The sequence below is a fragment of the Amblyomma mixtum genome, chromosome 1 (genome assembly GCF_055824585.1).
Source record: "Amblyomma mixtum isolate Tamu chromosome 1, ASM5582458v1, whole genome shotgun sequence".
NCBI classification, from domain to species: domain Eukaryota; kingdom Metazoa; phylum Arthropoda; class Arachnida; order Ixodida; family Ixodidae; genus Amblyomma; species Amblyomma mixtum.
Genome location: NC_143012.1, coordinates 65,443,268 through 65,466,818, shown reverse-complemented (window position 1 = coordinate 65,466,818; position 23,551 = coordinate 65,443,268). Strand labels below are relative to the sequence as shown.

Below are 23,551 nucleotides of genomic sequence, written 5' to 3'. Positions count from 1 at the left end.
CACCTAGTTGCGGCGTAGGAGGGTCTGTTACATTTCGTCGGTGAGCAACCTCCCGCTCAAAGGTTGCTGCTTTCAGTTTTCCTGGCGGGGGCTTGGCGACCTTCCCCGCGGAAAGTCACCGTAAGACCGACGAGGAGAAGAGAAACGACGAGGGGATGGCGACCTGCGTGTCCCGCCGGTAGATGCGGCCAGATAGTCGTTGATTTCCCTGGGTCGCTGCCCAGGCTGCGGACGGGGTGCATCGGCAGGGAACCCCTGCAAGCCCATCTGACGATACTGGCAATTGCGGTACAGGTGTCCCGGCTCACCGCAGTGATAACAGAGTGGACGGTAGTTGGGAGTGCGCCAGATGTCACTTTTACGGGGGGAATACCCTGGAGCAGGACGAGCAGGTGGTGGCGGCCGAAAAGGGGCCGGGGTGTCACGGGTGTCACGGGCTGTCACGGGGTGTCACCTCCACCAGATGTCACAGGTGGTACAGTACGTCCGGCTCGGTTGGATACGTCAAAGTAGGTGACTGCAGCGAAAGTCGGTAGCAGTCTCAAAAGCGGAGCATTCGCAGCCAGACACTTCGACTTCTTTCTTTCTAAGGCCAGCTCGCGCGCGCATTCCGCGCTCTCGTGGTTATAGTAGAACGACGACGATGAATGGACGGTGTCATTATGGTATGCCTCCATTATCTCGCGTACACGCTGATCTCGATGTCTGAAAAGTATGACGGTACTAGAAAAAATCGGTTTACAAGTTTTCCCCTTCTGCTCTTCTTTTAAGCATGAAATGCTTTTAGCTCCCGTTGTCGGCAGTGTGGTGACGTCACGCCGAGACCGAGAGCCATCATCCGGGCACTGAAATCCACTCATCCGGGCACTGAAATCCACTCATCCGGGCACTGAATTCCAGTCATCCGGGCTCTAAAACGAGAACATCCGGGCACCGTACGAGACTTAACGAGATTTAACGAGACTCTCTAAGCCCTCATACGCGACCGGCATGCAAGCGCCGGTTGATCTCCAAACGAGACAAAAAATAACTGCTGCCAGTGCCTTCTCAATGTTTATCAAGATATCAGTGGAGCTGTGGGTTTGATAATGCACGGAATTATAATTTCCGATTTCTAATAACGCGTGCAAAAAACACATAAATGCCATGTTACACTTAGTTGTCATACGTGATCCGGGGGAGAAGCGCTGCGTTCAAAGGGCAAGGCATCGCGCCGAACGCGTGGTGGCGTTCCTCCCTTCCTGTACGGTGCGGTTCGGGTGTCCACCGAGATGACATTAGGCCCCTAACCATTTCATGCTTACTCTACTCTCGTTTACGGGAGAGGCAGAGATTTTTTTTTGCTACATGCCCGGCAATGCTCAGGAAGATTGCCATAATGATCTTTTAGGGAGTTACGGTGTTCGCCAAGCCTAACGTTGAGGCATCGCCCCGTTTGTCCTACATAGACGGCTCCGCAGGACAACGGTAGTTTGTACACTACACCCAAGCTGCAGGGAACAAACGGGGCGCGGTGCCTAACGGTGCATCCGCGCTTTTTTCGTTTATCTCCAACACCTTCTTGCCTGTTCCGTATCTGAGAGCATAAACTGCTCAGCTTGCTTGGCCCGGAAAAAACCACCTGGACGCCGTAGCGGCTCCCTACCTACTTTAACCCATGTGCCATTCTATGCACGTAGGGCACCACGCCGACTTTTTGCCGCTCCCTTCCAACGTCTTGGGATTTTTGTGCCCTTTTAATCCAGCGCACTAGTTTGCCGCACGTCATCGAGATGACATGCATGGGATACCCTGATTCCTTGAGCCTGTTCACCTGTGCAGAGACGCTCTTTTGGAAGGAGTGAATGCGTCGGCGTGGTGCCCTACGTGCATAGAATGGCACATGGGTTAAAGAAGGTAGGGAGCCGCTACGGCGTCCAGGTGGTTTTTTCCGGGCCAAGCAAGCTGAGCAGTTTATGCTCTCAGATACGGAACAGGCAAGAAGGTGTTGGAGATAAACGAAAAAAGCGCGGATGCACCGTTAGGCACCGCGCCCCGTTTGTTCCCTGCAGCTTGGGTGTAGTGTACAAACTACCGTTGTCCTGCGGAGCCGTCTATGTAGGACAAACGGGGCGATGCCTCAACGTTAGGCTTGGCGAACACCGTAACTCCCTAAAAGATCATTATGGCAATCTTCCTGAGCATTGCCGCCGCGGTGGCTCAGCTGTTACGGTGCTCGGCTGCTGTCCCGCAAGACGCGGGTTCGATCCCGGCCGCGGCGGCTAGAATTTCTTTGGCGGAGAAATTCTAGAGGCCCGTGTACTGTGCGATGTCAGTGCACGTTAAAGAACCCCAGGTGGTCGAAATTTCCGGAGCCCTCCACTACGGCGTCTCTCATAGCCTTAGTCGCTTTGGGACGTTAAACCCCATGAACCATAACCTTCCTGAGCATTGCCGGGAATGTAGCAAAAAAGAATAGCAGAAGGGGAAAACTTGTAAACCGATTTTTTCTAGTACCGTCATACTTTTCAGACATCGAGATCAGCGTGTACGCGAGATAATGGAGGCATACCATATTAGGAAATGTCGGAATCCGTGTATCAGTGAGCCCTCTGTTAACTTGGGAGACTGTGAAATCGATTTTTTAGCCTCAGCGTTGCATTGAATTCCTTTTTTGATAACGGTTTTTTTTTAACTGATCTTCGACAGCGATGAGTGGCGCCTGATGCTTCAATTTCAATTTTTTTTTTCCTCTGACTTGGTCTTTCCAGGAGGGACTGTTTGTGGTTGTTTTTGTTTTATGTTTTTAAAGTGACTACCTTATATTGCGCGCGTCAGCAATAAACCTCAGTTGCGAGATAGCGCTTGTCTGCGTCGTTTACTTTCCGTCCCGTGTGTTCCCTGTGCGCTATTTTTACATCATGAACGTTATCCAACTTGCCCAACTTTCCGCTTTGCTCTTATCCCCACAGCATTTCGCCATGTCTTCGGCAACAGTTCGTGATACGAATGCCACTGTCATTTTGCATGTCTTCTTTGTCTTTAGTTTGTAGTTAACCTCCCCCCTTTCCGGTCGTCATTCTCTCTATGTTACGCACGGATCGTTGCTCCGGTTACTCAATGGTTTCAATCTTTTTCTCTCTTACAAAGCGACAAACCCGGCACCTGCTGCGACGACTGCGGTGACAGCTGCGCCGAGTGCGGTGACAGCTGCGTCAAGTACTGCGGCGAGTACAGCACCGAACACTATGGTGACACCACCGCCCAACACTACATGTAAGTGGTTTTGTTATCCTGGTGCAACTATGGTGTCGAAGACACTAGTGCAGAGTTTTTCCTGCGAAGAAAAAAAATTCAGGGGGCACTTTGGCTCTCTAAAGTGTTGCAAGGCGAAAACGTTTCCTGGCGCAGTTATGTTTTTCTTTTTTACTTTTTATATTATATTTTATTTTTAATTTAGTTCCTTTTATTTTTTTAATTTATTTGTGATTATTTTCTTATTTTTATTTTATTTATTCCATTTTATTTATGAAACCCATGCATTCACTAGATACGCCTTTATCATGCTCATGCTCATGGCTCAGTGGTTATGGTGCTCGGTTGCTGGCCCGAAAGCCGCGGGTTCGATCCCTGCCGCGGCGGTTGAATTTCTTTGGAGGAGAAATTCTAGAGGCCCGTGTATTGTGCGATGTCTGTGCACGTTAAAGAACCCCAGGCTGTCGAAATTTCCGGAGCTCTCCACTACGGCGTCTCTCATAGCCTTAGTCGCTTTGAGACGTTAAACCCCATAAACCAACTAAACCAACTAAACCAAACCTTTAATCATGCTTAAACCCTGCGCCTTCGTGGCGGAGTTTTAGCGTCTCCACTTCAAATGCGAAAGGCCGTGCTTCGATTTCCAGCCTCGACACAGTTTCTTTTTGAAGGCGAAAGGCTTTAATGCCTCATGCTGTCTTTAGCACTCCGTGTCGGCAGCCGTGTCTCCGTCCGTGTCGACAGCCGTGTCTGCGTCCGTGTCGGTAGCCATGTCGGCAGCCGTGTCGACAGATGTGTCCGCGTTTTGATGGGTGTCCACTGAGATATGTGAGACAGTTACTGAGTAATTTCTTTCCCTCAAATACAATTTTCAGTTGTTCTTTCACTCCCACTTCCTCCGTTCCTGTACGGTGCGGTTCAGGTGTCCACCGAGATGACTGAGAATTACAGCGCCATTTCCTTTCCTCAAAAAGCGTTGCGTTCAAAGGGCAACGCATCGCGCCGAACGGATGGTGGCGTTCCATGGACTCCCTGGCAGCGCTACAACACGCTGTCGCGTTCCACTCCTAAAGGCGAAGCTTAAGCGCCATTAATTAGCAGTCAATTAGTGCTGAGTGATTAATCAGTAGTTAGTCATTAATTAGTACTTTGTCATTACTTTCTCATCAAATATGTGTGACGTGATCCAGTGGTGACGTCACCAGTGTCACATAGGCAAAGTGGTGCGGAAAACGCTTTCGCCTCTATGCACTTTAGACAGTCAAAGTGCCCCCTGAATTTTTTTTATGTAGTGACGCCGAAACGTGGACACACTTGCTAACATTCCTTGGTCACGACAGTGTGAGGCATTAAAGGCTTTCCCCTTTATACTGCGTTCGGCGAATGCCGGCACATCAACGCGGTAGGGTTACAGGCCCCGTCGTCCACAGGAAAATCCGGTGTTCGCGTTGGCGGCGTAGTGTGCGAATAATAGCGGGCATGCAGGTGGTTCCCAGAGAGCAGCCTAGGAGGTAGGTGAGCCACCTAAGGGTCTAGGTCACGTGACATTGCGGAGTCATCGCAACCTGCCCCCCGGATAGTGAGAAACCTGCTCACCGTGGCACGTAGCAGTTAAATTAGTTACTGGCCGCTAGGGTAAAGCAACCTTCTCGAAGTATCTCGCACCAATATCACCTTCTCTTCACATATCCAGCTGACACTGGAATCATGTGTAAAATAGCGACCTTGCACACCTTTCGCGCAAGTTACGGAGAAATAGATTACCATTAAAACCCCGAAAACCAAATTTCATACTTCTTCCTGCCAACAAACCGAAAGACGCGTGTTCGGCCCTGGCCGCGGCGGCCGAATTTCGATGAAGGCGAAATTCTAGAGGCCCGTGTACTGTGCGATATATCAGCGCACGTTAAGGAATCCCAGGTGGTCGAAATTTCCGGAGCCCATCGCTTCGGCGTCCCTCATAACCTGAGTTGCTTCTGGACGTCCAACCCCAATGAACTAAACCAAACGAAACCAATATACAAGGAAGGATCCTAAGGCACAGCACTAGTAAGGGGCGCATGGACAGAACAGTCACCCAAATAATATAGTGTATTCAAAATAAAAGACAATAAGAACAGCAAGATACAAAAATCGCATGCGAAAAGGAAAGAAAATTCACGTCGGAGAACTGGCTTCGAAGGCCAGCACAGAAAACACAAAAACGCCAATATGAAAACCTTCATTAAGAGGGCATACAGTTTTTCCAGCTGTGTTTCGCAACGACGCCCTCTATGCTATAGAATCGAAAGAGTAAGGAAGATTATTCATTAGTGAAATGAGATGTGGAAGTGCAGATGTAATGAATGCCAGCGTTTTCCCGTAAACGCGTCGAAAGCTGAGATGGCTACGAAGCCACGATGATTTGCGTGAAGTAACTTCAAAGAGCAAGGGACATGGTGCCCCTTGTATGTAAAATGTATTCCGCGGAGGTCTGCGTGATGGCAAGGTCAATAGCTGCCTCCTCGGCTTCCATACAGATGTCGAAGTGTAGACTGAGGCAGTAAGAGTGGGTTGGAGAGAGTTGTCAGTGTACTGCAAGGGTGTGGGCTGGGTAGCGGCTGTACGAGGGGGCATCCACATAAGCCACGGCAGGTTTCCGTCCGTACTCACGACAGAGCGCAGATGCTCGCGCTGCTCTGCGGGAGGTGTGGTGTTCAGGAGCATATACTTAGGGAGGGGATGAACGGTTAGGAGGGAGGAGACGTGGGTAGGGATGGGCCGTGAGGTAGGAAGGGGGATAATAGGGGAGAGCTTAAGGGTGGAGAGAAGTGCACGACCCGGGCTGGTTGCGGGAGAGACGGAGGTGCTGTGACGTACGATGGGCCTTCGTCAGCTCCATGAGGGAGTTGTGGACGCCCATGGACAGTAGCCGAGCCGTCGAGGTAGATGTGGGAAGGGATAGGGCCGACTTATACGCTTGGTGCATGAGACTGTTGACTTTGTCCTCCTCGGTGCGAGAAAGGAAGAGATAAGGAAGTGAATAGATTAAGCGGCTTAGAACAAAGGCCTGGACCAAGCGGCGGAGGTCGTGTTCGCGCATGTCGTGGTGGTGGTTGGCAATGCGGCGTATGAGACGGAGGGTCTGGTGTACAGTGTTCATGAGTCGTTTGATGAGAGTGTTGTGTTTGCCGTTAGACTGAAGAAATAGTCCAAGGATGCGGAGGGTAGAGACAAGAGGAATGGGTATGCCGTCCAGGTAGACAATGAGAGGATATAAGTGGAGAGTAACCAGGGAAGCCAATTCTGGCTCTGGATAGGCGGAGACTTGAGAAAATTACGGAGAAAGTACCCTAGTGTCTTTTATGCTTTGCAGGAAATAGTCACAAAGTGCTTGGACCTGGAGAGCTGTAGTGTGAAATAAACAGGCAGCTATTTTATGACATTGCCTTGCTAAGTCACTCACGACATGAACTGCAAAGCATGATCAATGAGTTACAGGCAGAGCAGAATGGTGGGGTGAAAATTAAAGTGCACAAAACCAAAGTTTGAAATTTCAACAGGCTAGCAAGGGAACAGCAGTTCGCAAGTGATAGCGAGGTGCTGGAAGTAGTAAGAGAATATGCCTACTTAAGGCAGGTACTGACCACTGATCCGGATCATGAGAGGGAAATAACTAGAAGAATAAGAATGGGGTGGAGCGCACATGACAGGTTCTCCCAGATCATGAATGACAGTCTGCCCATATCCCTCATGATAAAAGTGTACAACAGCTGTATCTTACCGGTACTCACCTAAGAGGCAGAAACGAGGAGGCTAACAAAGAGGGTTCAGCTTAAGTTAAGGACCACGCAGCGAGCTACACCGCTCAGAATTAACACAACAACAATATTAGAATAAATACAAATCGCACGCGAAATAGACGCGCGCAGCAAATACAGTTGAAGGGTGTGAAAAAATTTCCTAAGAAACAAAGTTTACCCAAACGCAGTGATCAGCAGCAACAAAACGACAGTAATGCGATGAATACACATGAGAGACGAGGGTCACAGAATTCGTGCTTAATCACCACAAAAATGCCAGTACCTCGACTGAAATGAAATGAAAGTGTTAAATACAGAGCAAATCGTTACGCAACTGTCACCCTTTTTTGGCTCTCGCCGCCTAATCATCGACTCCCGTGCGCAGGGGTCCGGATGGTCTGCACCTTCGGCGTCTCCGGCGTGGACATAAGTATGGTTCCCCCGGACGGCATATGTGACTACATCTTCTACACGGACGTGCACTACAACATCAAACAGAACAAGATAGTGCCCACTCACGGCAGGAAGGCCTTCGATGTGCTCAAGGAGGCTGCCAACTCCTACACATCGACCACAATGGGTACCTCAATGGAACTTGGGTAAGCGGACACTGTTCAGCAGTTATGACTGCTGCCAATGAAGACGACGATTTGATTTCAAAGACGCAAAGACAGCTTAGCCGAAGTATGCTAGCGATAACGTACTATTAAAATACTCGAGGTGGGGTGACAGGTTTTCGCCCCGCAGGTTTGGTCCTGCTGAAAAAAAGATGCATGGTGCAATAACCCGATGCACGCTTCGTCATACAAATTTCATGCAGTTTGTCTGATATTTTATGACGTCTGTATGACAAATGTATTGTTTTGCGGAAATTAATGACAATTGTGACCTTACCGCTCTAATTTGTGTCCTTGTGCAGGACCATCGGTGGTATTGTGGCCAGTGATGCAGCGAAGGTCATGACTGCGATGGAGGACCTCTTTCGTGACAAGTTCGTCCACTTCGGCATGCTGAATGTCGAGAAGTTTGTCGCGGATTACGACAAGATCACGACTGGGGACATGCAGTACCTAAAGGTGAGTGACAGAAGATAAATCCCACAAAGGAGATCCAATCTGAGAGTAGCCTTTAAATCATAACGGCAACTGTGAACATTTTCCGAGAAAGTGCTAGTTTTAAGTGCACTATACTCCTAACATACAAGTGCAAATTCTCCTCGAAATATCGGGCGAAAAAGTAAGTTATGAGATAGTGAGAGCTGTAGCATGGTGTATATTAATTCTTTACAAAATTTTTCACAATTTTGCAGTTTATTAGAGAATGCGACTTCTACCAAGGTAATAATATTGTTGCAGGCGCAAAAGCTTTGCTCCGGGTCGGTTCACGCGAGGCGTAGCAGGCGCGCCATGTCAGTTCTCGATGGCGTCCAACCGACCCCACATCCCCCACGTTCGCACTTCGTGGCATGCGGCCTCCGCGCTGACGAAGCCCGCCGGGCGGGTTATGTTGTGTCCCGAGAGTGGCATGGTTTTAGACGAGCGACGTGTGTGTGTTCGGTTTTGGCGGAACGGCGACCAGTTGCCGTGAGGCGCTCAATCTGATATGGGAGATCATAAATTCTGGCCACAACCACGTAAGGGCCATTGTAGTGAGCCAGTAGCTTTTGGTGCAAGCGGCGGCGCCTGACTGGCTGCCAAAGCCAGGCAATATTGACCGCAACGCTGACAACATGCCGACGGTGGCTATCGTAGCGGTCTTTGAAGCGCTCTTCAGAAGCAATGGATCGCAGGCGGGCAATCCGGCGAGCTTCTTCAGCTAAAGACAGGATCTCGGCGACACACAGGGTGTCACTGGGAGTAAGTGGCACGATGGTGTCCAGGGTGTAGTAAGGCGGGCGAGCGTACAATAGGTAGAATGGACCGTACCCGAGTAAAGTTCAGGTTCTTCTTCTTTCCTTGCACCAGAGGTGCCCCGCCAGAGACGGTTTGTTCACTTGAAGACTGAAGCTTGATCTCTGCACCAGGGGTGCCCCGTCAAAGACGGTCTTGTTATCAGTTGAGATGCAGGGGTAAGGGGAATACTTGAAGTTTTATATACAGATATTTACAGCGTATAGAAGTTTAGACACTCGAGACAAATTAAACGGCAAAAGGACAAACAACAAAAAGGTGGATCTGGCTAACACTAGGGGAGGCCCCTACTCGGCGTAGCCGAAGATGCATAGCATCTCGCCTTAGCGCAGAACCCCGCTTCCGGCTCCGGGGCCCAGTTTTAAAGCCCTAAAGGCCCGGCCCACATTCCGTAGCTTCCAATCATGTTGCGGTCTTAACATCATTGGTTCATCCAGGGCATGGCCAGCCCTCCAGCTTCCGTAAGGTAGAGCACTCTCTCCACCACAAAATAAAAACAAACACAAATAGACATTCGTGCCAGCACGTGCGCGAATCGGAACCGCGGGGCGGGGTGGACACCCGTACTTCTTGGCGCGTTCGCGAGCGGCCGCGTTCCAAATAGGAGATGCTTCGCTTTTAGAGTCCCCAGCCGCGTTCCGATGACCCCGCGTACACTACCGATCCCTTACACGCCCTTCCCAAGATTCTACAAGGGGCTCAAATGCCACTTTTAGAATTAAAACAAAGGGATCGGTACGGGTCACAAAACCACCCTGTGGGTGACATGCCGCAGCTACACCAGCACTGGCACCAACAAACCCAAAAACAAAAAATGCACACGGGCACCAACACAACATTACGCAAAATGCACACTTAAATACACACAGTGGCATGCCTGCCGTGCGCCGTAACACAGCGTCCAAGTTGGTGCGTTGCACCCCAGTTCACCAGCATGCACACCGTGGTCCTGCTCGGGAATGATCACACACGCACACAGACACTCGCGACTGGAGCGTTCACTAGCACTGATATGGGGTCCGTAAGCGGCCACGTGAGCCTCCTTGGTCGCACCGAGCGTCCCTGTGTGCGTTTCGAGCCCCCACGTGTCTCAATCGACACGATTAACACCTAATGGTCGCTATGCTCATTAGGCTGGCGCCACAGCGAAGCGAGAGCTCAAAAGCCGGTGCCCTCCAGGATCAAAAAGGTCGCGGTACTCGATGGGTCCAAATCCCTGACCACGCGACGCCCTTGAGGGCACGCTCTCTTCGGCGCACCAATACGAGACGCGTGCTGCGTAAGGAGCATAGCCCCTGTCCAGTGTAATCATATCAGTGCGGCCGCTTTTGCCACACGGGATTTGGCGTACTGCAGCACGGAACGTACTGCTCTACGCGCTGACTTTCAACGTGAAGGCCACGCACCTGCCTCCAGCTACTCTGCCTCGCTTGGAGCCATTTGTACCTTTACTGCACGGGCAAACCTTGAAATTGCCGCTCCGTGCTTGATCGGCGCTTGCCGGCTTCGTGGTATAGTCTGAGGCTGCATGAGCTCCCTCGCAGTCGCTTGACCCTAATTTGCCTTGAGGCAACACGCCACGCAACTTTTTGTCCTCGAAGGACCTGGTGGAACACGCGTCGGGTGCGTTCAACCACTGCGCGGCGCTCGGTCCCGTCGGCCCATCAGGCCAACCTTAGTTCTTTGCCTCGGATGGAAGGTTCCTGGCATCAATAGCGCTACGGGACACTTTATGCCCTATGCCCGAAACAGTGTGCCGCTGCGGCAACGCTAGACTTCCTTCTTTCACTCGCTCGCCGATCTGGCGTCTGTCTTCACTGGTCGTTTCACGCTGGACCAACTGCTCTTTTTCGCAGCTTGCCTGAGACCGAGTTTTTATTCCTGAACTCGCGCCCTCGTCCCTGGTCTTATCTGGGGTAGAGCTAACCTGTGCAGCTGGATCGTCGGGGTGCGCGTTCACGCTGCGTTCCATCAGGATGCTTTCTTGAACTGCGACTCCAGCTTCGCAGAAATCTGGCTCACTTTTAAGGCGAAAGCCTTTAATGTCTCATCGTTGTAAGCAGCAGTTGTCGACAGAGAATGTCACGCTTTTCAGTTGGTCGAAACGGTCATGACGTCACAGTGCGCCAATTTCAAACGGGGCCAATTGTACTTTGGCTAGTAACCATGCAACCAATTGAAGGGACCATATAGTGATGCTCCAAGTAAGTGGGACTGAGCTTAGTTAATTGCTTAATTACCCAATTAGCCTAATTAACTTCTCTAGTCAGGCCATATAAATAAATCAAACATGGTAAGAAATTGGTCGAGCTCGGGAATCGAACCCCGGTCTTCGGAGTGCGAGACGAGCATGCTATCCACTCCGCCATGCCAGCTCGATGGTTTGGAATGAACAAAGGCACGTCTAGTGAATACGGTGTCTTCGCTCACTGCCATCCTCCTCCCTTCCCTTCCGGCGAGGTTTAGGTGTCCACCGAGATATGAGAGAGAAATACATTTCCTTTCCTGAAAAACCAATTTACCGACGAGCGAGGCGTAGAACCGAATGGGCGATGGCGTTCTATGGACTCCCTGGCAGCGTTGCAAGACGCTCTCGCGTTCCTCTCAGAGGCGAAGCTTAACATCTTAACCACACATCAGTGACCACACTTTAGGTCAAAAAAGTGCACCCCCCCCCTGAATTTTGACGGGTGTCCACTGAGATATGTGAGACAGTTACTGCGTAATTTTCTTTCCTCAAATACAATTTTCATTTTCTTCATTACGGGCCATCTTCGTCTTTCTTCTTTCACTCCCACTTCCTCCGTTCCTCTACGGTGCGGTTCAGGTGTCCACCGAGATGACAGAGATTTACTGCGCCATTTCCTTTCCTCAAAAACCGTTGCGTTGAAACGGCAAGGCATCGCGCCGAGCGGGTGGTGGCGTTCCGTGGACTCCCTGGCAGCGCTACAACACGCTGTCGCGTTCCACTCCTAAAGGCGAAGCTTAAGCTTAAGCTTAATTAGCAGTTAATTAGTATTCAGGCATTAATCAGTAATTAACCTTTAATTAGTGATTTGTCATCACTTAGTAATTAGTACTCAATTACATGTGACGCCACCAGTGCCACAGAAGCACTGAAAGTGGTGCGGAAAACGCTTTCGCCTCTACGCACTTTAGACAGTCAAAGTGCCCCCTGAATTTTTTACTTCTGCCTGGCTGTTTTCCTCACTGGCAGCCTCTCCGCTCGGGACTCGGGGCAGCTCTCCCTGGCTAGTTGACCAGCTCTCCTAGATTCTTTGAGCTTAGCCAGCTCGAGCTCTAGCTGCTGGCGCCTTGCTTCTAACTCCTGCAAATCCGGAGGTTTTTCCTCGCATAGCGGCGCCTTTCCTCCATTCACTTTTGCAAGCTCTGCCTGAAAATAAGCCAAGCGCGCCTTCGCCAGTTCTACTCGGTACTTCACATCAAGTGAGGGCCGGCTTGGATAGCTTTCCATACCGCCTTCCGTACCCCTCAGCTGTCCTACCGGCTCGAACACAGGGACGTGAACAATGCGACCAAGGAAACTCGGTTTCGATGCGTCGATCCGCATTGTCAGCTCCTTGGCGTCGCAGTCCACCGCCACTTTCACCGGACGCTGCGATGAGCTGTCGCACGCCGCTGGTCCTGTGCCCGCTGTCGTCACTTGCTGCGACCCGCCGGTGACCGTCGAGTTCTCGACGCGCTGCCTTCCTTGACCGGACGCAGTCCCGCGTCGCTGGACTACTTCCGTGGTCCTTGCGTCCTTGCCGCCGTCTCTCCGCAGGTCCGTTCTCGAACGCTGACCTGTTGCCTTGTCGTCGCCTCTCTCCCTGCCTTCAGTCTTCTTCCTGCGCCGTCTTCCAATGGCCGCAGGATCCTGTCGACTGCGCCAGTATAGATCAGGTTGTTCTTCTTCTTCTTTGCACCAGAGGTGCCCCGCCAGAGACGGTTTGTTCCAACTCGAAGACTGAAGCTTGATCTCTGCACCAGGGGTGCCCCGTCAGAGACGGTCTTGTGATCAGTTGAGATGCAGGGATAAAAAAGGCAATAACTGAAGATTTATATACAAAAAATTCAGGGGGTTCTTTGACTGTCTAAAGTGCATAGAGGCGAAAGCGTTTTCCGCACCACTTTCAGTGCTTCTGTGGCACTGGTGGCGTCACATGTAATTGAGTACTAATTACTAAGTGATGACAAATCACTAATTAATGGTTAATTACTGATTAATGCCTGAATACTAATTAACTGCTAATTAAGCTTAAGCTTAAGCTTCGCCTTTAGGAGTGGAACGCGACAGCGTGTTGTAGCGCTGCCAGGGAGTCCACGGAACGCCACCACCCGTTCGGCGCGATGCCTTGTCGTTTCAACGCAACGGTTTTTGAGGAAAGGAAATGGCGCAGTAAATCTCTGTCATCTCGGTGGACACCTCAAACGCACCGTAGAGGAACGGAGGAAGTGGGAGTGAAAGAAGAAAGACGAAGATGGCCCGTAATGAAGAAAATGAAAATTGTATTTGAGGAAAGAAAATTACGCAGTAACTGTCTCACATATCTCGGTGGACACCCGTCGAAATTGAGGGGGGGGGGGTGCACTTTTTTTACCTAAAGTATGGTCACTGATGTGTGGTTAAGATGTTAAGCTTCGCCTCTAAGAGTGGAACGCGAGAGCGTCTTGCAACGCTGCCAGGGAGTCCATAGAACACCATCGCCCATTCGGTTCTACCCCTCGCTCGTCGGTAAATTGGTTTTTCAGGAAAGGAAATGTATTTCTCTCATATCTCGGTGGACACCTAAACCTCGCCGGAAGGGAAGGGAGGAGGATGGCAGTGAGCGAAGACACCGTATTCACTAGAGAGAGAGAGAGAGAAAACTTTATTTACAAAGGAATTCGGGGCACGCCCCAGGGTCCCCGCACGACCCCACTGCACTCAAGTGTTCCTGAGGTCCATAACACTGGCAGCACGGCCGGTGGCGATGGTCTGCACGGCCGGGTCCTCCGAGTGCAGCAGGGTCTCCCAGTCCTCCCAGGTCTTGAGGTTCTCTAGGTCCCGCGGGGGAGGGTCCGCCGGGCAGAGGGAAAGGATGTGGAGGGAAGAAGCGAAGGGTTCTGGGCATAGGGCGCAAGCAGGAGTGGGGAAGGAGGGATGATAGTGGGTTAGGGTAAGGGGCGAGGGGAGAGTATGTGTTTGTAATCTGCGCCAGAGTGTTGCGTGTCTGTTATCTAGGGAGGGGATGGGCGGGGGGTAGAGCTGGCGAGAGGCTCTGTATGCCTGGGTCAGCTCACTGAATGAGTGCATGCGATCCTTCGTGAATCCCCGATCCGAGGCCACCTGAGCCCGGTTTAAAGAACCTCGGGCTAAAAGGTTGGCGGCCTCGTTTCCGGGATTCCCGGAGTGCGCAGGCACCCATATCAGCTCCACTTGGCGGGGCGGGGGTGCATCGGGCGAGTCCAGTATGCCAAAAGCAGGGACATGAACTCGGCCTCGAGCAAAATTTAGAATCGCAGTTTTAGAGTCAGTTAAAATATACCGGGCTTCCGTGCGGGTTATAGCAAATGCAATGGCGGCTTCCTCTGCAGCCTCTGGGGACGTATCTGGAGGGAGAGGTAGTGTGAGGAGGGTGGATGAAGAGGAGTCCACCGCAGCTGCTGTCGCTTCATCACCCGTGCAGGAGGAGGAGGAGGAAAACTTTTATTTCTATTTACAGTGAGAGGTCGATGGGGCGAGCCGGAAGGGCCCGCCCCTTACAAACACTAGGAGGGATCCCTAGTCCGGGATCCCTGTAGCTTCCGCAGCGGCCCGGGCTCTAGCTACCAATGCCTGTTGGGCATGGAGTTCGGAGCAGCCGCGCAGGGCAGCTTCCCAGTCCTCTCGAGTGGGGTGGAGGTGGTGTGGGTAGGCAGGATTGGAAGGGCATGCCCACACCATGTGGTAGGTGTCCGAAAACTCCTCCTCACAGTGTGGGCACGCGCCCGAGAAAGAAGAATTGAAGTGCTTAAGTACTGCCGGGCACAGTACAGTATTGGTATAGAGGCGGAGAAGCCAGCGCTCCTCCACCCTGGTGAGGCCTTTACAGGGAGGGGGATAGAGACCATGAAAATTTTGATAAAGAGAGGTGATCTCTTTAAAGGTGATGGCCGGATTGAAATTGAATTCCGGATCAGGCTGCGGATGAGGCGACGCCCGGTGAGTAAGCGCGCGGGCGGCAGCGTCTGCTGCCTCGTTCCCCTCAAGACCCGCATGAGCCGGAGCCCACACGATGGTACGATGGGTCGGAAACCCTGTGTATTCGCATGCGTGGAGAATTTTGAAAGCACGGTCTGGAATATACCCTTGCTCAATATTGCGGCAGGCGCCCCTGGAGTCCGTAATAATGACTCGGGACTCTGGATCTGCGGCGGCCAGTGCAATGGCGATCTCTTCCGCAAATGTAATGTTTGGGGCACGGAAAGTAAGGCTCTGAACTGTAGTGTTTTGGTGGATGACGGCCGCCGTGTACCAACCCCCATAGTGTGGGCCGGCCGCATCCACATAGAAGACACCTGGCTTATGGCCATATTGTTGAGAAATAGCCTCCGCCCGCGCGAGACGGCGACCATCATGGGTGTCTGCAGTCATGTTCTTCGGAAGGGGTCGCACCTGGAGTGCAAAGCGCCAGGCTTCAGGGATGCGGACCCGTTCTTCTGTATGTGTTGCGTAGGATATGTGTAAGCGGGTCAGAAGGCGGCTCCCCGCAGGTGTTTTGCTTAGGCGCAAGTATTGATTGTTAAGATGAGCTTCTCGTAACTCCCCAAAGGTGTTGGTCATCCCCAGACCGAGGAGACGCTTGTTGGACGTAGTTATGGGGAGGTCGAGCGCTCTCTTATAAATCTTGCGGAGAACTACTTCTAAGGCATTCTCATCGCATTTGCGTAGGTGGAGGTAGGGAGCCGAATATAAAATCCGGCTGGTCACGAATGCATTGGCCAGCCGCAGGGCATCTTTGCATCGTAGTCCCCCCCTTTTATTGGACACCCGGCGGAGCATCCGACCCACCTGGTCCCCCACCTTACGTAGCTTGTTTAGGGTAGTGTCTATCTTGCGCCTATGATGAATGAAAAGCCCCAGTGCCCGGATCTCCTCGTGTTCAGGTATCGGTCCGCTAAGTAGGGAAAGGGCAATTTTGGTTGTGCACTTTGAGTTGGGGCGTATGTGCACAAATTCAGATTTGCTCGGGGAGCATTCAAGACCACAGCGACGAGCGTATTCGTCCACAATAGCTGCCGCTTGTTGCAGGTTGGTCTCGATGTCTCCAACCGATTGTTGTGTTGCCCAGAGGGTGATGTCGTCCGCATACAGAGCGTGCTGCACACCGGCGACCTCTGCCAGCTGGGTAGGGAGCTTCATCATGGCCAGATTAAATAGTAATGGCGAGAGGACAGCTCCCTGTAGGGACCCTCGTGTGCCAAGTTGATATGGGCCATATTCTGTGTCTTGCAGCCGGATATAGGATTGGCGATCTGTAAGGAATTCTTTGATATAATTGAAAGTATTGCGCCCACAGTCTGTTTGCGACAAGTGGGATAGGATGATCTCGTGGGTCACATTGTCGAAAGCCCCCCGCAGGTCAAGTGCGACGACTACTTTATCATTGCTGGGGTGCTCGACGGGGTCGAGAATCTCCTTGTGAAGTTGCAACAGGACATCTTGTGCGGATCGGTGTGGGCGGAAACCGTACATGGTGTCTGCGAAAATGTTTTGCTGTTCCAGGAAAGCCGACAATCTGTCGCGGACCATAGTCTCCATCAGCTTCCCCACACACGAAGTGAGGGAGATGGGCCGGAGGTTGTCGGTGTTAATGGCTTTACCTGGCTTGGGAATGAAAGTTACTAGTGCCGTTTTCCAATCTATGGGGAGTGGTGTGCCTCCAATCCAGATAGTGTTGAAGTAATCGAGGAGAGTTTCGTAGGCGGGATCTGGGAGGTTGGCAATAAGCTTTACCGTCACCTTGTCCCGGCCTGGTGCTGTACCTCGCTTCATTTTAGCCAGGGCCGCTTTTAGGTCATGGAGCTGGAACGGTTGATCCAAATCCGCGTTCTCGGAACCTGCATACGAGTACGCCTGACCACGGGGATCCTGGTGTATACTCAAATATTTGTCGCGGAGCGCATCGGCCAGTTTGGCCGTGTCTCCAGTGAAGTTATGTATAGCCCTTTGAAGCTGTTTTTGTATCTCAGTACGGGTTTGTGCCGGATCAATAAGGGCGCGGAAGAGGCGCCACGTACTCCGACTCGACATTTGCCGAGCTGCAGTGTTGCATCGGTGCACCCAATTGGAGTCGGCGAGTTGGGACGCGTATTGTGCCGCCTGTTGGGTGATATCCGCGATGCGAATTTTGAGTTTCCGATTGTGTTTTTGATTACGCCAGCGGCGGACTAGGCTGTGTCGTGCCTCCCAGAGGTGGAGGAGGTGGTTATCCACCGCCGGGCTCGCCTCTGAGAGTTGAACATTTTGCTCGACTGATTTCAAGTGGGATACTAGGTGTTGGGACCACGTTGAGTATCCTTGGTCCATTATTGATTGAGGATTGGTGTAGTTGCTCCTAAATTTGGTCCATTCGGGTAGTTTTGCATTGGCCTGTGGTCTTGTGAGTGGTTTGGTATGGATTGTAGTGGTAATTATGCAGTGGTCGCTACCGAGGGATTCCTCGGTGTTCCTGCAATCTGCATAGCGAATATTTTTCGTAAAGGTGAGGTCCGGACACGTATCGCGTGTAACGGAGTTACCTATACGAGTGGGTTGCGCGGGATCCGTGTGAAGAGTAAGGCCCAGTGTGGAAACAAGCTCCGCCAACTTGCGTCCGCGTTTCTCTTCACGTGTGTACCCCCATAAGGTGCTGGGAGCATTAAAGTCCCCAACGATTATGAGGGGATCCCGATTCGCGACCTTCAAAGCCCGGCTGAAGATGTCTGCGAATGTAACATTTGGTAGCTTTGGGGGACAGTAAATGTTGAGTATGTGCAATGGGGGGTCCTGTTTGCGTAGCGGAAGGATCGTCACCATTACATAGGAGAAATTAGCGCTAAGATCCAGGTCAACCTGGGAGGCCGTGTAATTTTTATGTACGCAGAGGCAGCTCTGCGCATCCTGCTGGTACACCGTGTAACTGGCAAGGGTGGCGCCATTTCCTGGCTCCTGAAGGGCCACCACAGCAGGTAATTCTGGGAAAGTTGTAAGGAAAAGGCGTAGATCGGCTCGCTTTGTGCGTGCCTTGAATCCGCGACAGTTCCACTGTACAATTTGAATAGGGATCGAATTGCCTCGCGGATGCTTCCTATTTCTAGGGGCGCCCGCCACGATCAAGGGTAGAGTTGTGAGTTTGGAGAGAGGAGGCTTGAGAGCCAGTGGCTCCAAAGAGAGGAGCGTTCTCTATACTGGGGATGGCACAGGGGACCTCTTCTTCTTCTCCGGCGATTCGACGCCTAGACGCTTTGAGCTGCCGGCCTGCGAAGGTTTTGAGCGGGCCAGCGCGCTTGGGAGCGCGGGTGAGTTGAGCGAACTGAGCGGTTATGAGGTTTGGGATAGATGCCGCAAGGTGGCTAATTTTGTTGAGTGCCGCCGTAAGTGTGGCATTGATTTGCGTTTCCAATGCGGATATTCTGTTGTTAACTTGAGTTTCGAGCGCGCTCACTCTCGCCTCGAGTGCCGTGAGGGCATGCGCAGCCTGTCCTGAAGGGGTTGCGTCGCTCTCCATTGCCTCTGCTGCGGGTGAGGCAGAGGTGTGGTTGGGGGAATTTTGGCGGGCCTCCGCTATTGCGAGGCGCTTTTGAAAATTTGCAACCTGCTCGCGGAGAGCAGATATTTCTTTTTGTTCGGCAGAGATTGGCCGTGGTTGGGATTGGGAAGGGGGAGGGAAGGGAGAAGCTGCCCTGCCCGCGCCGCTCACCTGGGAGTGTTGCTTGACAACGTTTGCCCACGTCTTGGAGCCGCCGTTCTGGGGAGGTCCGAGGGGCTTCGCTGCACCGGCTTGAGGCGGCGGTGGCGCAGCTGGAGGTTTCCCCTGGCTCCCGGTAGAGGAATTCACAGGCTGGTCCATGGCTTGGTCGTCAGCCTTGGCCTTCAGCTTGTCCGGGCGACGCTTGCCACGCTTGCGTCGATTCCGCTTCGATTTACGGCCGCGCTCGGCATGCGGGGGCTGGATAGCGCGATATTTAGCCGTACACGCAGGGCCCCCCGTGGCATGGGCCCCGCCGCACACTGAACACTTTGGGTTGCACTGGTGAGGGGCCCGCACCCCCTCAACGAGTAGAGCCTGCTGTCCGCACAGGCCACACCGGTCCAGCCTCTGGCCGGGGCAGGCGTCCACGCGGTGGCCGACCACACCGCAATATCGGCAGGCTGGAATGGTTCGCTGGTAAGGCCTAACTTTTACAAGCTCTGAATCGTAGTGCACGAAACGTGGCTTCTCTGTTCCGGCAAAAGTCAGTCTCGCTTTGTTGGATGTCCCAAATTTTCGCACTTCCACGATGGTGCCGTAGCGCCATTGGAGCCTAGTACGGAGCGAGTCCGTAGTTTCAGAGTTACGGACGGTAATGACGCCGTAGCAGACGTCCTTGCCGTCTTGGCGCAGGTGCCCCACAAGGGGGACCCTCCCGTCGGGTCCATTAAGTTCAAATTCGCCGATGATCCGGTCGGCTAGCTCAGGTTTCGCAGTCTGAACAATAATGAGGTTTTGTTCTCTTACCGGTATTATGGTAAGGTCAGTTGCGGGTTGCGTGCCCAGGAGAGCCGTGAACGCCCGGCCGTAGCCGGTCTCCTGGAAAGTCTCGTACAACGAGACGCGGGTCCGGGGCTTGATGACGACGACGTAGTCGTCTGGAGCAGGCTTGGGTATAACAGGCGGTTTCCACTTCGTGAGCAGTCGCCGACTGCGGCCCGACGCGTGCGGGGCGGGTGACTGCTGGTTTCCAGCGTGAACGCCGGCCGCGTCTACGGACGCCGGCTTTAAGGCTTGGTCTTGCGCTCGGCGCAGCACTGCGGCGTTCAACGCGGCGCTGCGAAATCTTGCCGAAACTGGGCCTTCGGTTGCCGCTGGGTTAACCGTTGTCCAGTGCATGTTTTCGGGGTCGTAGCCTCGGCAGGAGATTTGCGGAGCAGCCATACTGGCGTCAGTGGCCAGAGGCCCCGATGTGCCGGGTACCGGTTCGGCCGTTAGGCCTAGCCGCGCCACCGGCCCTATCGGGCCATGTGTTGCCCGAAAAAGGGGTTTAACCGGGCCCACCTTGGAAAAAACTGGTGTCCAGATGTTCCCGACAGCTTTCGGTGCACGTTGGGGATGAACTTGCTAGGGTCAGGCGGAAACTTCCGCTGCTCCGGCTGAAAATCAGCGGAGCCGACGAACAGCACGTCTGACTCCCCCAGGCAGCGTCCACCCATACGGCTTCCGGCTGGGGGCCGTACGCTCGATGGAGTGCCTTCGCACGGGCTCTGCGGCGCTGCTCATGGTGGGACGGGTGCATATTCCTCGGGAGCGGCCTGATGAGAAGCTCTCGGTGAAGGGATCGTGGGATGGCGAGAAGGGTTGGGTCGTTGGGCGGTATTTTGATTCCCAGGGAGTCCAGGATATCGTGCCTTTGTTCATTCCAAACGATCGAGCTGGCATGGCGGAGTGGATAGCATGCTCGTCTCGCACTCCGAAGACCGGGGTTCGATTCCCGAGCTCAACCAATTTCTTACTAGGTTTTATTTATTTATATGGCCTGACTAGAGAAGTTAATTAGGCTAATTGGGTAATTAAGCAATTAACTAAGCTCAGTCCCACTTACTTGGAGCATCACTATATGGTCCCTTCAATTGGTTGCCTGGTTACTAGCCAAAGTACAATTGGCCCCGTTTGAAATTGGCGCACTGTGACGTCACGACCGTCACAGTGGGGGGGGGGGGGGGGGTACTCGCCTTAGCGCAGAACCCCGCTTCCAGCTCCGGGCCCGGTTTTAAAGCCCTAAAGGCCCGGCCCACATTCCGTAGCTTCCAATCATGTTGCGGTCTTAACATCATTGGTTCATCCAGGGCATGGCCAGCCCTCCAGTTTCCGTAAGGTAGAGCACTCTCTCCACCACAAAATAAAAACAAACACAAATAGACATTCGTGCCAGCACGTGCGCGAATCGGTACCGCGGGGCGGGGTGGACACCCGTACTTGGCGCGTTCGCGAGCGGCCGAGTTCCAAATAGGAGACGCTTCGCTTTGAGCGCCCCCAGCCGCGTTCCGATGACCCCGCGTACACTACCGATCCCTTACAACCCGGTTGTTTCATGGGCGGCGGTATTGAAGGCGTATGTGATGAAGGGCAGTATGATGACCCAGTTCTTATGGTAAAAGTTCACATTCATTCATTCATTCATTCATTTATTTATTGGTCTTTGTTGCAAAAAATGTACGCAAACACTGCCCGGACCCATAGCCAATGGCTAGTAACGGGTCCAATGGAAAAAAAAGGTATACAAACATGCAGGCAACAATGTACCAAAATAAAGACAGTAAGTTAGTATAAAGAATGCTATACATCACTCTCAACACTTGTAAGAGCATCAACAAAAGAAATACATATATTACAGATTATATAAACTAAGAAACTTAGATCAAACAAAACGCGTAGAACTTATACAAAAATTAAGGCATCACAAAAAGCGAAGGGAAAATAGCTGTTAAGTATTTACAAAGCATCACAAGGGTACAACACACAAGAACAGGATAAAATGATTTCAGTGCACACTTTTTAATCACAAACATCCTTAGAATAGATGCAAATGTACAAATCTGTAAATAAATCAAGGTATCAGGATTCGGCTACATGCAAATAATATCTGGCAAATATCTAAGACGACTATTAAAAAATGAAAGTATGAACTCAAAGTGTGTCATTCTTTTTAAGGTAATAATTTTTTATTCTAATGGAGAAGTTGTAGGCAGTCTTTAGGTCATGCGGTAGATTATTCCAAACTTTTACGCCCGTAAACTCTAGGAGACGCTCTCCATATACATTTCTTTTCACTGGCAAGTTAAAATTGCCGTACGTGCGGCTCCGTGTTGGAAGTGGTGGGATGTTAAATATTGATATGTCAAACGGGAGGTTGTTTGTTATTATTTTATGGACACATTCAGCAGTTCTTTTCTCACGAAGTAAATTGAGGGGTAATACGCGTAGTTTAGTAAATAGTGCCTTACTGCGTACAGTGTAACTAGAAAATGAAATTATTCTAAGTGCTCGCTTCTGTAACTTTTTAATAGGCTCTAGGTATGTGCTATACGTCCAGCCCCACGACTCGATGCAATATGAAAGGTGAGTATGTATTAATGTGAAGTATAGGACACGGAGGATATTGATGTCAAAGTATTCGCGCGTCTGGAGAAGAGCATAACAACCGGAAGCCATCTTAGTGCAAGTCGCCTCAATATGATGTTGCCAGTGTAAATGTTTATCCAGTGTGACTCCAAGATATGTAAAATTATTTGTTGACTCAAGCTGGGACTGGTTAATAGTTAATGTAATATCAGTTGAAAGAATTGATTTTTTCTTTGAGTGGAACAGTATGTATTTAGTTTTCTTAGCATTGATTGTTAATTTGTTTGTGAGAAACCAGTCAGAGATTTTTTCCAGTTCTATATTTGCTATGCTTTCAAGTTCGACCGTATGATGAGCAGTAACTACAATGGCAGTGTCATCAGCATACATGATGGCTTTGGATGAAGCTAGTACCTTGGGCAGATCATTTACGTACAGTAAAAAGAGCAGCGGACCAAGAGTAGACCCCTGGGGAACCCCTGTGTGTAGGCGCTGAAGGGATGACGAGAAAGATTTCATTGAAACAATTTGTTGGCGGTTTGTGAGGTAGCTAGAGAAAAAGTCAAGCACCTTATCGCGAAATCCATATGTTTTTAGTTTATTTAGCATAATGTCATGGTTAACTGTGTCGAAGGCTTTCTTAATGTCCAGAAAGATAATTGCTGCGAGTCTGTTATTGTGTAAAGCATCATTAATTGCCTGGGTAAGAGTGATGACTGCTGAGCTGGTGGAGTACTGTGGGCGAAATCCGTGCTGCTCTGGGCATATAATGTTATATTTCTCAAGAAACTGATGAATACGTTTGTAAAGAATTTTTTCGAATATGGTATTAATAACACTAAGTACAGAGATAGGTCTGTAACTAGAAGGCTCAGAGGAGTCGCCGTCCTTGAATACAGGAGTAACACGTGCTATCTTTAGGGATGATGGGTATGTGCTGTTGAGTATTGAATGGTTGAATAAATGGCATAATATGGGTCCTAGAACATCAATATTTTCTTTAATTAGCTTCACAGGAATGCCATCGTAGCCTGCCGCCTTGTTTGTTGCTAAATCCATAACGACACACATCACTTCATTTAATTCAACTTCGTGCAGAACGAAAGAATTTAAAACTGGCCGCGGAAGATCACTGCTAGTACTTATATCAAGAAGTTTCGATGCTAGATCAGGGCCAACTTTAGTGAAAAATGTATTAAAGTCTTCAACTGTCTGCTCAGTCACATTGGAGGGAAGTATGGAACGTTTTTTAAAGTTATGTGTCACCTCATTTACAATTTGCCACGTTTCCTTTGAATTGCCA

The 23,551-nt window shown here is 51.2% G+C and overlaps 1 protein-coding gene across 3 annotated transcripts in view; it reads left to right on the top strand.

Annotated features, from left to right (window-relative positions):
- The first annotated feature begins 3,131 nt into the window (after positions 1-3,131).
- LOC149366546 (uncharacterized) overlaps positions 3,132-23,551 on the top strand; it is an 85,997-nt gene continuing 65,577 nt past the window's right edge. For all 3 annotated transcript variants that reach the window (XM_089551379.1, XM_089551380.1, XM_089551378.1), the window contains exons 1-3: positions 3,132-3,255; positions 7,402-7,615; positions 7,936-8,092. In XM_089551379.1, coding sequence (XP_089407505.1) covers positions 3,228-3,255; positions 7,402-7,615; positions 7,936-8,092 — 399 coding nt within the window. In that variant the 5' untranslated portion in view covers positions 3,132-3,227. The remainder of the gene's footprint in view (positions 3,256-7,401; positions 7,616-7,935; positions 8,093-23,551) is intronic.